Raw genomic sequence first — 14869 nt, 5'->3', positions numbered from 1 at the left:
TATTTTCTCACTTAAGTCATTCTCTCATCTTAGTATTTCTCTTGCTTAAGTCATCCTCTCATCTAAGTATTTCTCTCACTTAAGTCATTCCCCCAATCTAAGTATTTCTCTCGCTTAAGTCATCCTCTCATCTAAGTGTTTCTCTCACTTAAGTCATTCCCCCATCTAAGTATTTTCTCTCACTTAAGTCATTCTCCAATCTAAGTATTTCTCTCACTTAAGTCAGTCTCTCATCTAAGTATTTCTCTCACTTAGGTCATTTCCCCAATCTAAGTATTTCTCTCACTTAAGTCAGTTCTCATCTAAGTATTTCTCTCACTAAAGAATTTCTCGCATCTTGGTATTTTCTTACTTAAGTCATTCCCTTATCTAAGTATTTCTCTCACTTAAAGTCATTCCCTCATCTAAGTATTTTTCTCACTTAAGTCATTCTCTCATTTTAGTATTTCTTTGCTTAAGTCATTCTCCCATCTAAAAATTTCTCTCACTTAAGACATTCTCTCATCTAAGTATTTCTCTCACTTAAGTCATTCCCCCAATCTTAGTATTTCTCTCGCTTAAGTCATCCTCTCATCTAAGTGTTTCTCTCACTTAAGTCATTCTCCCATCTAAGTATTTCTCTCACTTAAGTCATTCCCCCATCTAAGTATTTCTCTCACTTAAGTCATTCTCCAATCTAAGTATTTCTCTCACTTAAGTCAGTCTCTCATCTAAATATTTCTTTCACTTAGGTCATTTCCCCAATCTAAGTATTTCTCTCACTTAAGTCATTCTCCCATCTAAGTATTTCTCTCACTTAAGTCATTCCCCCCATCTAAGTATTTCTCTCACTTAAGTCATCCTCTCATCTAAGTATTTCTCTCACTTGAGTCATTCCCCCAATCTAAGTATTTCTCTCACTTAAGTCATTCCCCCATCTAAGTATTTCTCTCACTTAAGTCATTCCCCCATCTAAGTATTTCTCTCTCTTAAGTCATCCCCGATCTAAGTATTTCTCTCACTTAAGTCATTCCCCCAATCTAAGTATTTCTCTCATTTAAGTCATCATCCCATCTAAGTATTTCTCTCACTTAAGTCATTCTCCCATCTAAGTATTTCTCTCACTTAAGTCATTCCCCCATCTAAGTATTTCTCTCACTTAAGTCATTCCCCCATCTAAGTATTTCTCTCACTTCAGTCATTCCCCCATCTAAGTATTTCTCTCATTTAAGTCATCATCCCATCTAAGTATTTCTCTCACTTAAGTCATTCTCTCATCTAAGTATTTCTCTCACTTGAGTCATTCCCCCAATCAAAGTATTTCTCTCACTTAAGTCATTCCCCCATCTAAGTATTTCTCTCACTTAAGTCATTCCCCCCATCTAAGTATTTCTCTCTCTTAAGTCATCCCCGATCTAAGTATTTCTCTCACTTAAGTCATTCCCTCCATCTAAGTATTTATCTCACTTCAGTCATTCCCCCATCTAAGTATTTCTCTCACTTAAGTCATTCCCCAATCTAAGTATTTCTCTCACTTAAGTCATTCTCCCATCTAAGTATTTCTCTCACTTAAGTCATTCCCCCATCTAAGTATTTCTCTCACTTAAGTCATTCCCCCATCTAAGTATTTCTCTCACTAAGTCATTCCCATCTAAGTATTTCTCTCACTTAAGTCATCCCCCAATCTAAGTATTTCTCTCGCTTAAGTCATCCTCCATCTAAGTATTTCTCTCACTTAAGTCATTCCCCATCTAAGTATTTCTCTCACTTAAGTCATTCCCCCATCTAAGTATTTCTCTCACTTAAGTCTTCTCCCATCTAAGTATTTCTCTCACTTAAGAATTTCTCATCTGGTATTTCTCTACTTAAGTCATTCCCATCTAAGTATTTCTCTCACTTAAGTCATTCCCATCTAAGTATTTTCTCACTTAAGTCATTCCCATCTAAGTATTTCTCTTGCTTAAGTCATCCTCTCATCTAATTCTCTCACTTAAGTCATTCTCTCATCTAAGTATTTCTCTCACTTAAGTCATTCCCCCATCTAAGTATTTCTCTCACTTAAGTCATCCTCTCATCTAAGTGTTTCTCTCACTTAAGTCATTCTCCCATCTAAGTATTTCTCTCACTTAAGTCATTCCCCCATCTAAGTATTTCTCTCACTTAAGTCATTCTCCAATCTAAGTATTTCTCTCACTTAAGTCAGTCTCTCATCTAAGTATTTCTCTCACTTAAGTCATTCCCCCATCTAAGTATTTCTCTCACTTAAGTCATTCTCCCATCTAAGTATTTCTCTCACTTAAGTCATTCCCCCATCTAAGTATTTCTCTCATTTAAGTCATCATCCCATCTAAGTATTTCTCTCACTTAAGTCATTCTCTCATCTAAGTATTTCTCTCACTTGAGTCATTCCCCCAATCAAAGTATTTCTCTCACTTAAGTCATTCCCCCATCTAAGTATTTCTCTCACTTCAGTCATTCCCCCATCTAAGTATTTCTCTCTCTTAAGTCATCCCCGATCTAAGTATTTCTCTCACTTAAGTCATTCCCTCCATCTAAGTATTTATCTCACTTCAGTCATTCCCCCATCTAAGTATTTCTCTCACTTAAGTCATTCCCCAATCTAAGTATTTCTCTCACTTAAGTCATTCTCCCATCTAAGTATTTCTCTCACTTAAGTCATCCCAACATCTAAGTATTTCTCTCACTTAAGTCATTACCCCCCATCTAAGTATTTCTCTCACTAAAGTCATTCTCCCATCTAAGTATTTCTCTCACTTAAGTCAATCCCCCAATCTAAGTATTTCTCTCGCTTAAGTCATCCTCTCATCTAAGTGTTTCTCTCGCTTAAGTCATTCTCCCATCTAAGTATTTCTCTCACTCAAGTCATTCCCTCCATCTAAGTATTTCTCTCACTCAAGTCATTCCCCCATCTAAGTATTTCTCTCACTTAAGTCTTTCTCCCATCTAAGTATTTCTCTCACTAAAGAATTTCTCGCATCTTGGTATTTCTCTTACTTAAGTCATTCCCTTATCTAAGTATTTCTCTCACTTAAGTCATTCCCTCATCTAAGTATTTTTCTCACTTAAGTCATTCTCTCATCTTAGTATTTCTCTTGCTTAAGTCATCCTCTCATCTAAAAATTTCTCTCACTTAAGACATTCTCTCATCTAAGTATTTCTCTCACTTAAGTCATTCCCCCAATCTAAGTATTTCTCTCGCTTAAGTCATCCTCTCATCTAAGTGTTTCTCTCACTTAAGTCATTCTCCCATCTAAGTATTTCTCTCACTTAAGTCATTCCCCCATCTAAGTATTTCTCTCACTTAAGTCATTCTCCAATCTAAGTATTTCTCTCACTTAAGTCAGTCTCTCATCTAAGTATTTCTCTCACTTAGGTCATTTCCCCAATCTAAGTATTTCTCTCACTTAAGTCATTCTCCCATCTAAGTATTTCTCTCACTTTAGTCATTCCCCCCATCTAAGTATTTCTCTCACTTAAGTCATCCTCTCATCTAAGTATTTCTCTCACTTAAGTCATTCTCTCATCTAAGTATTTCTCTCACTTGAGTCATTCCCCCAATCTAAGTATTTCTCTCACTTAAGTCATTCCCCCATCTAAGTATTTCTCTCACTTAAGTCATTCCCCCATCTAAGTATTTCTCTCACTTAAGTCATTCTCTCATCTTAGTATTTCTCTCACTTAAGTCATTCTCCAATCTAAGTATTTCTCTCACTTAAGTCATTCCCCCATCTAAGTATTTCTTTCACTTAAGTCATTATTTCATCTTAGTATTTCTCTCAATAAGTCATTCCCCCATCTAAGTATTTCTCTCACTTAAGTCATTCTCTCATTTAAGTATTTCTCTCACTTGAGTCATTCCCCCAATCTAAGTATTTCTCTCACTTAAGTCATTCCCCCATCTAAGTATTTCTCTCACTTAAGTCACTCCCCCAATCTAAGTATTTCTCTCACTTAAGTCATTCCCCCATCTAAGTATTTCTTTCACTTAAGTCATTATTTCATCTTAGTATTTCTCTCAATAAGTCATTCCCCCATCTAAGTATTTCTCTCACTTAAGTCATTCTCTCATTTAAGTATTTCTCTCACTTGAGTCATTCCCCCAATCTAAGTATTTCTCTCACTTAAGTCATTCCCATCTAAGTATTTCTCTCACTTAAGTCATTCCCCATCTAAGTATTTCTCTCACTTCTTTCACTTAAGTTATTCTCTCATCTTAGTATTTCTCTCACTTAAGTCATTCCACCAATCTATGTATTTCTCTCACTTAAGTCATTCCCCATCTAAGTATTTCTTTCACTTAAGTCATTATTCATCTTAGTATTTCTCTCAATAAGTCATTCCCCCATCTAAGTATTTCTTCACTTAAGTATTCTCTCATCTTAGTATTTCTCTCACTTAAGTCATTCCCCATCTAAGTATTTCTCTCACTTAAGTCATTCATCCCATCTAAGTATTTCTCTCACTTAAGTCATCTCTCGCATCTAAGTATTTCTTACTTAGTTATTCCCCATCTAAGTATTTCTCTCGCTTAAGTCACTCCTCATCTAAGTATTTCTCTCACTTAAGTCATCCTCTCATCTAAGTATTTCTCTCACTTAAGTCATTCTCCATCTAGTATTTCTCTCACTTAAGTCATTCCCCCAATCTAAGTATTTCTCTCATTTAAGTCATCATCCCATCTAAGTATTTCTCTCACTTAAGTCATCCTCGCATCTAAGTATTTCTCTTACTTAGGTTAATCCCCCATCTAAGTATTTCTCTCGCTTAAGTCATCCTCTCATCTAAGTATTTCTCTCACTTAAGTCATCCTCTCATCTAAGTATTTCTCTCACTTAAGTCATTCTCTCATCTAAGTATTTCTCTCACTTAAGTCATTCTCTCATCTAAGTATTTCTCTCACTTGAGTCATTCCCCCCATCTAAGTATTTCTCTCACTTAAGTCATTCCCCCATCTAAGTATTTCTCTCACTTAAGTCATTCCCCCCATCTAAGTATTTCTCTCACTTAAGTCATTCTCTCATCTTAGTATTTCTCTCACTTAAGTCATTCCCCCATCTAAGTATTTCTCTCACTTAAGTCATTCCCCCATCTAAGTATTTCTTTCACTTAAGTCATTCTTTCATCTTAGTATTTCTCTCAATAGGTTATTCCCCCATCTAAGTATTTCTCTCGCTTAAGTCTCCTTCATCTAAGTATTTCTCTCACTTAAGTCATCCTCTCATCTAAGTATTTCTCTCACTTAAGTCATCTCTCATCTTAGTATTTCTCTCACTTAAGTCATTCCCCCAATCTAAGTATTTCTCTTACTTAGGTCATTCCCCCATCTAAGTATTTCTCTCGTTTAAGTCATCCTCTCATCTAAGTATTTCTCTCACTTAAGTCATCCTCTCATCTAAGTATTTCTCTCACTTAAGTCATTGCGTAAGTGATTTTCCTACCTGTCATATGATAATAATGATAATAATAATAATAACTTATCAATTTCTGAAATACTTAACTTTATTTAAAAATGCATACCTAATTATGTGTTAAAAACACTCATGTCTTACTTTTAATTTCGGAGATATTTGACTTTCATTGAATTAGTTGAAAATACATGGCTACTTATATGTTCAAAATACAAGTTAGGAAAGGACTTATGAATACCTGCCTAGTTCATTATTGGTATCTGTTAATTGTTGGGTTCAAAAAAGGACTGCATTGCTTGTTTGAAATATGTTTGCATACATCTAAAGCGCAAATGTCCATAAATGTCCCACTGATATTAAGCAGGGTTTCTATTAAACAACTATGTATTCATTCCTAAGTTTACAAATTAAATCACTCCATGAAAACCACTCTATCGATTTTCTTCAATGATTTAAAAGCTGTCAATGTCAAATATTTTCATTGAACGACTTGAAATTGAACACTGCTGGCCATAATAGCACTTAACTTGTCTAGTTTGTTTGCTACATAGATTTCTGCCCGCTTGTTTTGGATACTGAAACCAAAACAAACCAAGATCAATAGGAACTTAGCAAATAAAGTCTATAATTGCTGATCAACATGTTGGGCCGAGTTTCAAACAATATCGTGGGATCGTGTCTTTGACTACATGTTTGAAAGTAATTATAAACTCAAATTGCCAAGTCATAGGAAGTCCAATCTTTTTTTGCACCTTGCTCCTACCAACTATGTACAATTCTTTCATTGTGACTATTTAGTCCAAATATTTATTTTTCTTTAAAACATCCCATTTTGGAATATTGACCGAAAGTTTCAGAGATTATTTTATTAAAAACACGGCCCATTTCCCCGCTGTCCCCCGGTATACCCCCGGACCTGAGGGGGGGGGCGTGGTTACAATTGACTGGTGCATTATTAAAACGTTTTCAGAACAATAACCTTAGTGAAACATAACCTAACTTTCAATATACATTATATCATATTAGCAGTTGTTCTGTGAGTTTTATTGAGGTATTGTGTAAATTACGCCCAAGTTTTAGAAACCCTGTATTTTTGTTGTTGGGTGTACCCGTTGTATAAAAGCATAAGGCAGTGGGTATCATGGTGATCATGAGAGTGCAATACTTCATACAAGCACATTTGGAGGGGTTAGAGCGGTGCACCCCAACACCCCCAATCACCCACCCGCCCTCCAGTCAGAAGTTATCATGTCAATATGGTAGAAAAAATATAGGCATGAATTACACCAGAATGCACCATTTTATACTAAAAGTAGTCAAACCTTCCCCCCAAATAAATGAATGAATGAATGAATGAATGACCAACGAACGAACGAATGAATGAATGACCAACGAACGAATGAATGAATGACCAACGAACGAACGAACGAATGAATGAATGAATGAATGGCCAACGAACGAACGAACGAACGAACGAATGAATGAATGAATGAATGAATGAATGACCAACGAACGAACGAACGAACGAACGAATGAATGAATGAATGAATGAATGACCAACGAACGAATGAATGAATGAATAAATGAATGAATGACCAACGAACGAACGAACGAATGTATGAATGAATGAATGAATGACCAACGAACGAATGAATGAATGACCAACGAACGAATGAATGAATGAATGAATGAATGAATGAATGAATGAATGAATGAATGAATGAATGAATGAATGAATGAATGAATGAATGAATGAATGAATGAATGAATGAATGAATGAATGAATGAATGAATGAATGAATGAATGAATGAATGAATGAATGACCAACGAACGAATGAATGAATGAATAAATGAATGAATGACCAACGAACGAACGAACGAATGTATGAATGAATGAATGAATGAATGACCAACGAACGAATGAATGAATGAATGAATGAATGAATGAATGAATGAATGAATGAATGAATGAATGAATGAATGAATGAATGAATGAATGAATGAATGAATGAATGAATGAATGAATGAATGAATGAATGAATGAATGAATGAATGAATGAATGAATGAATGACCAACGAACGAATGAATGAATGAATAAATGAATGAATGACCAACGAACGAACGAACGAACGAATGTATGAATGAATGAATATGAATAAGTAAAGGATAAAAATAAAATAATAAATTAACATAAATTAAGGTTTTAGCTTTCTGGAGGAGGATGCACGTACACGTACACGTGCTCGCACGTCAAACCATGGATCTCTCCTTGTTTAAAGCGTGTACATAAATGTGCTATTTTATTTTTGATATAGATATTCATTACAAATTGATTGTGCTCGTGGTTAACAAACCAATGGGTATCACATTTCCTTTAGTAACGACATTTGCCCAAATATTTTCACTCACTCCTATCAAACGAATTGATTTTACTTTTTGTTGCCTCAATAATAACCTTACCTATAAGTACATATCACTAACGAAGTGAGTGTGTATCGCCAAGCTTTTATCGTGGTAGCTAAGCATTTGTTAAAACAATAGCTATAATAACAAACTCGAACTTGAGACACCTACATAAAGTCAAAGACTGTCAGTTTACGCTTTGTAGGCAGTAGAAATAAACCTGTTCTTGTGGACACGTTGCTCGAAAATTAAAACATAAAAATGGGAGAACAGGTCGATCTTATGCGTCGGGACCCTAATGAGCTTAACTGCCATGTGAAGGTAGGCTTTGCACAAGGATGTCGGGTTTGGTCTGCACGTGAACGCACTCGTGGTGAAAGGTTTTCCTGATTAAAAAAAACGCACATATAAAACACAAAATAAAAACCTGAATATCGCACCAGGTAGTTCAGAAATATGTACACGGACATTGGATGCATTATGAGTTATGTATTAAGTTATCCAATCGTTCAGCAATGAAACTAAAATGTGTAGAAGCATCAGGGGTCTTTCTTTTCTGAACTTAAATTTAACCGACTAAGAACGGGCAAGATCCGTCCGAAATGTTATATGGTGCTCTATGTTCTTATTTAAATTCAGGGATGATGCAGTAGTTACAATATATTTTTTATGTCAGTCTTTGAAAAAATATTCAAACATATACGTTCATTTTGTTTATAAAACGTATGAATAGGCAGAATTAAGTTTTGTAAATACGTCACAGAACACTTCTATGCATCTTATATCACAACTTTACCTGGCATATTTCTTACGATCCATTTAACGTTGTTGTGTTTTTGTTCTGTTTTTCCCGATTATACGTATACTTTAATCGTAATTGTCTAAGACGGACAAAAACACCCTCAATATAGCTGATATGCAATGTCCTTGGCCTACTTATTTAGAAGAATCTTCACTTAAGTGCATTTATAACTGACGGAGGGGGTTGGTAGATATCTATGAAGAGAGAAAACATAGATTTAAACTTTTCAAAACATAGTTCATATTATTCTTAAGTTCTGTAAAAAAATTGGTATGGTTTCATTTCCACGAAGGCAGCAAAAAATCGAGGTTTTTTGTGTTGCTTATAAGGATTGTGATACACGTTTTGTTCTATTTATGTTGGCATTAGCGATAATGCAACTTAACATTTCATTGAAATCCGATATGTTTGGACAGTCAGATACAAACTCCAAGTTGAAGAAATTATGGTTTTTTGATGTAACATATAGTTGGCTGTCATGCACAATTCTCTTTGTTTATCGAACCTCTGACATTTTACGGACTCATACGTCACAAATATCAAATATTTTCTCAAAAAGCTTCAATTATAATTACATGACCTATTGACAGGTATTTTCGATCGAACATTGGGTATTCAGTTTGATGAGATAAAAGGTTTATACGGCCCGCTATTGTTGAAATTAAGCCCGGGAGATCGTAACTAATAAACACCGGTACCCGGTATCCAAAAACAGGACCGCACTATTGTATACTTTAGGACATGTATTGGCCTACATGGTTAAACAAAATCCGATATTTCATTTGAGCTAAACCAATAAAGTATAGGGAGTGTTTTTCAAAAGCCAGGCGAGACAACAAGATTTGTTGCGAATACATTTGGCTAAACTTGCTCAAGGCGAGACATTTTAATGACTGTCCATGATTCGTTGCCATAACGCTATATTGCAACCAACCCGATAACCACTAAATAATCAAACTACTGAAACGTGTTTTAATTCTATATATAAAGCAACAGGTTTGCTGTGTTATAAAATAATCCAGAAATTACTCTATACCCGGTTGTCCGGCGTGCCCTACTATATTATGATGTATCATCTTATGTTCACCAAACGCATTTCTATGTAATAGTCGGAAACTGTAAATGGTTGCACCGACATAGGTTAAAATGACCATTTTCTCCATACATTCATAAAATAAAATGACCAGATACTAGTTTTGTACTTTCAGGACATTGTTAAGGTTCAAGACATGGTCCATTCTGTGCTGGTAGTGTACACGTCCTTTTAAACAAATCGGTACACAGTGAACGGATCATAATAATAATAATAATGATAATAGCAAAAGTTGATTTCAACAGTATAATGGCCAAACCATTGGAATTTTAATTACACCTAATCCTGTAAGACCTCTATATGTACATGTATAAACAGCTCATGTACACCTGGTGACGTTGCATGGTTACTATGTAAATATTTTCTCACCCTTTGTGGTATTTTAGACCCGATTCAGCCGATAGCACTTGAAAACTGATTGATCAATCGCTACATTTACCATACCCACATACCAGCCGCTCTATACCAAACATGTAAACATTATACTAGGCCGTAGTAACCGATAAATCAATTTTTTAACGATCATGCTTCATTCAAAATAAACCCATTTGTATTGTAGTTCAGCCGTTTCTATTATTCATTTGGCAGACACATTAAATCTCCATCGAGAAGAAAATAACAACCAAGAATACCTTAAACTTTGTCCACATATGCTTTAATAATTCGAAACAACCCAGATTACTTTTAGGATATTATCTCAAACGGGAATATTCCTTTTTCAATCAAATTGAATTAAATCAAGGTTTTGGAGCTTAAGCACGACCAGCGCCCCATATACAAAACATCCACGTCAATGTTACAAAATATTAACATTTATATAATAAATTATGTTTCCATAATAAACTAACGTCATTATTTTCTGTATTCTTTTATATAGATTTATCAGTGAAATAAATAAAAACTGTTTCAAAAAATGATATGGTTCGCTGTTTTGGAATTTTAGCCCACTCTTACTTCCAATCAAACGTCACCGCACACATGGCAGTGACACAATTTCAACGACGTCATTTCTGAAATGACGTTGCACTTGCAAAGAATTTGGCTAAACAGCGACGTATTATGAATTTAGCTCTAAAATGTTATGATATAAATAGCAAATCACACTCGTGATCATTAGTCTCAGCTTACGGATGGATGAGGTGACAGAGAATTGTAATGTTCTCACATCAGAAGACAGACTTTTTAAATGTTTAGCAATTAATCAGCAAATAAAATCATGATTTCACAAATATTTATTTGCCAGCACAAGAAAGGAATGACAATACCCAAACCATTATTTAACATTACACATTGGTGTTTTCGTATAAAAATGTTACACCCCACCCCAGAAACATTTTTGACGGAATATAACAGAACCATGTGACAGTATATTCTACAGAACATACCTCATTTAGTGTAACCGAATAACGGACGTTATATTCGAAGGTCTAGCACAACATAAGAACTATAAGTTATGCATGTGCCCACTTTAACATTCTTACGTATTGTTTTCAATCTTAAATTATTCTAATTGTGTTGACGGAAAACAGTTCCTGGCTACAACAAGGGAAGAGAGACGATAATAAAAGTATACGATACTTAAAAAATGCTATGAACTATGCAAGCAGCATTCAACTAATCTTTTTACAAACTCCGTTGTTGCACGTTTCCTCGATGCATATTATATGCAATTTTATTTTTTTGTCATTGGAACGAGCAATTTGTGCCAAAATCCATGGACACCAGTTATATAAGACTGCTGACAAAAAACTAAATCGCAGATTTGTATATTTATGTTAAAAAAATGATGTTTTATGCATTTTCTTAAACCGTTAGTAACGATTTAAGCCATAAAACATTAATTTTCGAACAGATATATGAAAATCTACGATCTGAGTTTTTGCCAGCAATCTTATATCATTGGTTTGCAGATATTTACGCAAAAAATGCCCTTTCAAAGACAAAAAATAAAAAAAGTTGTAAAAATGGTAAATCTGTGAGAGTGCAGCTTTAATATGTATTGTCTCAACAATTGTGTAAAAGCAGAATAAAGCTGAAACCAGGTGGATAGCGTTTACTGACATGTACCATTTCAGCATTTCTCAAACATCTCGTTATTAAAATACCATTTTAATCTACTTCGATCTATTCATGTACTTAGAATATATAATTAAAATATGGAATCTGTACACATGGCCATTGTTTTGGCCTTCAAACGTCTATTGTTCTTTGTACCCCCATACAAACCATCACACATTAACAATCAGATGTTTTTGATAGTATCCTTAGCCAATCCAACTAAGCATAAAACAAAGGACAATCACATGTTCAATTAATGCCTGTTTTTGATGAATAAGATATAAAAGATATAGACAATCAGGAGTTAAAACGAGTTGTAGAAGAAGACAAGGTGTTCATAAACTGCCTGGAAGTCTTGAAGTCCGGTTATTTTCTGATCCTTCCATCATGGCAGACCAAGTGGATTTAGTTAACCGGGACCCTAACAATATCAACGCTCACCTCAAGGTTTGTAACTTTACCTTTTACCTTTCTCGCATTTTTTATTTGTTGAAAATGGCCACTAAAAAAGGCAAAAAATGAAATTGTTTTTAAAGTTTAACCAGTTGTAGAGCATACGGTTGGTTGTCATAGCAATACATGCCTTTGTTATATAATGTGAACACAACAGGGAAAATATATACACCCTGTAGAACCCTTTTGAAAAACAGAAAATTTATTATTAAATAAAATGTTGATGTTTTATTAAGCAAAACAACAACAATACCACCAATATTCTCAGCAATTGACACAGGTTGGATCTTAACGCAATAATAGACTGACCAATTTGACACAAGGTGGACGTTTACTGTGAATGTTATATTGAATTCGATAGTTTTTACATGAAACAATATCTTTCTTCCACCAGGCCACCTTCGAGGATGTGTTTGCCGAGCCGGATGGTACCCACTCCATCGACTGTGTTTGGAAGCTCGCGTTCACATGCTTCAACATGTGCAAAGGTTTCTGGTACAAGCTGTTGACCCTCTTCTGCGGTTGCTGCATGGCCTGCGAGTGGGGCTTTATTTTTGCCATTGAGATCTTCAACCAGGTGTGGATACTTACCCCGCACCTGCGTCTGCTGTCCATCCAGTGCGCTCCCATACAGAAGCTCTGGACCATCTACCTTCAGTGCTGTGTCGGGCCATGCTGTGACGCATGTGGCATGATTCTCAACAACGTTAGAGTCACACACGTCAAATAGACTGCCCCTTCACACAAACTGCCTTTAAGATTTACTGTGCTATACTGCGGAACGATATGAACATCTGGACAATAACTTAACATCCCAGGAATATGAAATTGGACTGACATAACTGAGATATATATATTTTTTTAAATAAAGTATTACTCTGTATATAACTTATCCTACGACATCTTGTAATTTGCATATTTGTTTTAGTATTAACATTTGAAATACTTGATTATCGTTGTTTTATACCCTTTTCATTAAACTATCTGACCAGTTTGTGTCTTTGCTTCCATCACATTATCAAAAACGCACCCTGGTTCCTGGGTTTCACTGCACATAGCATGTACTTGGTTGACTGGACATTGTAAGTGACTATTTTGATTTATTCCTTATTGCTATTGTCACACTTCTTAACATCAAAGAATTCAGTTTTAGTTGAAAATTCAAGATCAGTTGAGTGATACGTCTTTTGATAAATTAATAATACCCGCAAAGCACACTTTCCTCAACAACCAAAGCTAAAACGTTATGTTACGCTTTACATGTACATTTAATTCATTTTGGTAACAACTTTTCGAAATGTCTTGTTGAAAGTGAATTTTCATTTTTGATAGCAAAAATGAGACGCAAAAATATTGTTCTGTTTTGTTTACTGATCGTTTGATATTCGCTGCTTTACACGACAACTCTCTAATACATCTGACTTTCCTTCAGGCTGAGTTTGAGGATGTTTTCGGCGAGCCCGAGGGAGTCCGCTCCATCGACTGCGTCTGGAAGCTGGCCTTCACCTGCTTTAATCTGTGCAAGGGCCTCTGCTACAAGATCACAACCCTCTTAACGGGCATCTGTATCGCCATGGAGCTGGGGTGCACGTTCGCCGAGGTGGCGTACACGCACGTGTGGTTCGTGACCCCGTGCATGAAGCTGTGCGAAATCAACTGTGTCCCGTGGAGGAAATGTTTCTTTATCTGTATCGACTGCTGTCTCGGCCCGCTCTGCGAATCATGCGGCCTTATGCTCAGCAAAATCAAGATCAGCAAAGCCTAGACGGAGAACTGCAACCTGGGTTCAGAATTGCATTGACTTCCAACCGTATTTTGTCAGTGTGCCAATTGACTCTAATGTCTATGCGATTTATGTGTATTTACATTTTTCGTATCTACCCATTATGTAACTAAAGTTTTTCATTGCGTAGTTGTTTGATACATTTTACCTTTTACAAACCTTTAAGTAACAAGCGCATGCTCATGTGATTTTTAATGTTACATTAGTAATACATTCTTTGATACACATGTCACCTTGAATTTCAAAAACGAGCGAAACTGTTTTCGAAGCCGCTTAATTGTAATCTGAAGTTTTCAAAGTAAACTTTTTAAAGTCATACTTGTTTTGTTATACTTGTCACAATATGAGTGTTCTTTATGTAGTAGTTAGATGACATGAAGTGAATTCTTAATGATTAAGAATGTGCTGAGTGAGCGTAGCGGTGTTATAGTCAATATACATGCATTTTCTATGTAATTATGTATAATAATATAATAATCGAGTCCCCTTGTTTCTTCTCCAAGATTCATGTAAGACTCATCGGCTTGCTTTCAAATTTACAATAACGTTGCAATCTTATGAACGTATTTAAACTCATGTAAAGTGATCTTTTAATTCGCACTTTTTTAAACCACATAACACCATACGTCCAATTTTGTAATCCCAGCGCATTAATTCTTTTAACATGTCGTGTCAAAAAGCAGATCTGACGATACCTGATTTTGATTTGAGGTACTAAAGTCTGTAGGTCTAATGTTCAGGAGGTTTGTTGAAATTAGAAGAAAGACGTGGCGCATGTTACATGGTTTCTGCATCCAGTGGACGCATTCATGAATAACGCAAATTGAGCCAAAGTTATTCAATATTGCTATGACTTTACTTATACGC

General features: G+C 35.4%; 2 protein-coding genes across 2 annotated transcripts; both read left to right on the top strand.

Moving 5' to 3' along the window:
- Positions 1-7970: 7970 nt before the first annotated feature.
- On the top strand, positions 7971-14318 carry LOC128218484 (caveolin-1-like). The gene is made up of 2 exons (XM_052926158.1): positions 7971-8134; positions 13652-14318. The coding sequence occupies exons 1-2, from the start codon at positions 8075-8077 to the stop codon at positions 13982-13984; spliced, it is 393 nt and encodes a 130-aa protein (XP_052782118.1). The 5' UTR covers positions 7971-8074; the 3' UTR covers positions 13985-14318.
- LOC128218483 (caveolin-1-like) lies at positions 12055-13213 on the top strand. Its single transcript, XM_052926157.1, has 2 exons — positions 12055-12213; positions 12614-13213. Exons 1-2 carry the CDS (start codon positions 12154-12156, stop codon positions 12947-12949), a joined length of 396 nt encoding a protein of 131 aa, XP_052782117.1. The 5' UTR covers positions 12055-12153; the 3' UTR covers positions 12950-13213.
- Positions 14319-14869: the final 551 nt, after the last annotated feature.

The sequence above is a fragment of the Mya arenaria genome, chromosome 14 (assembly GCF_026914265.1).
Source record: "Mya arenaria isolate MELC-2E11 chromosome 14, ASM2691426v1".
Taxonomy (NCBI): domain Eukaryota; kingdom Metazoa; phylum Mollusca; class Bivalvia; order Myida; family Myidae; genus Mya; species Mya arenaria.
This window is presented reverse-complemented; position numbering and strand designations above follow the sequence as displayed.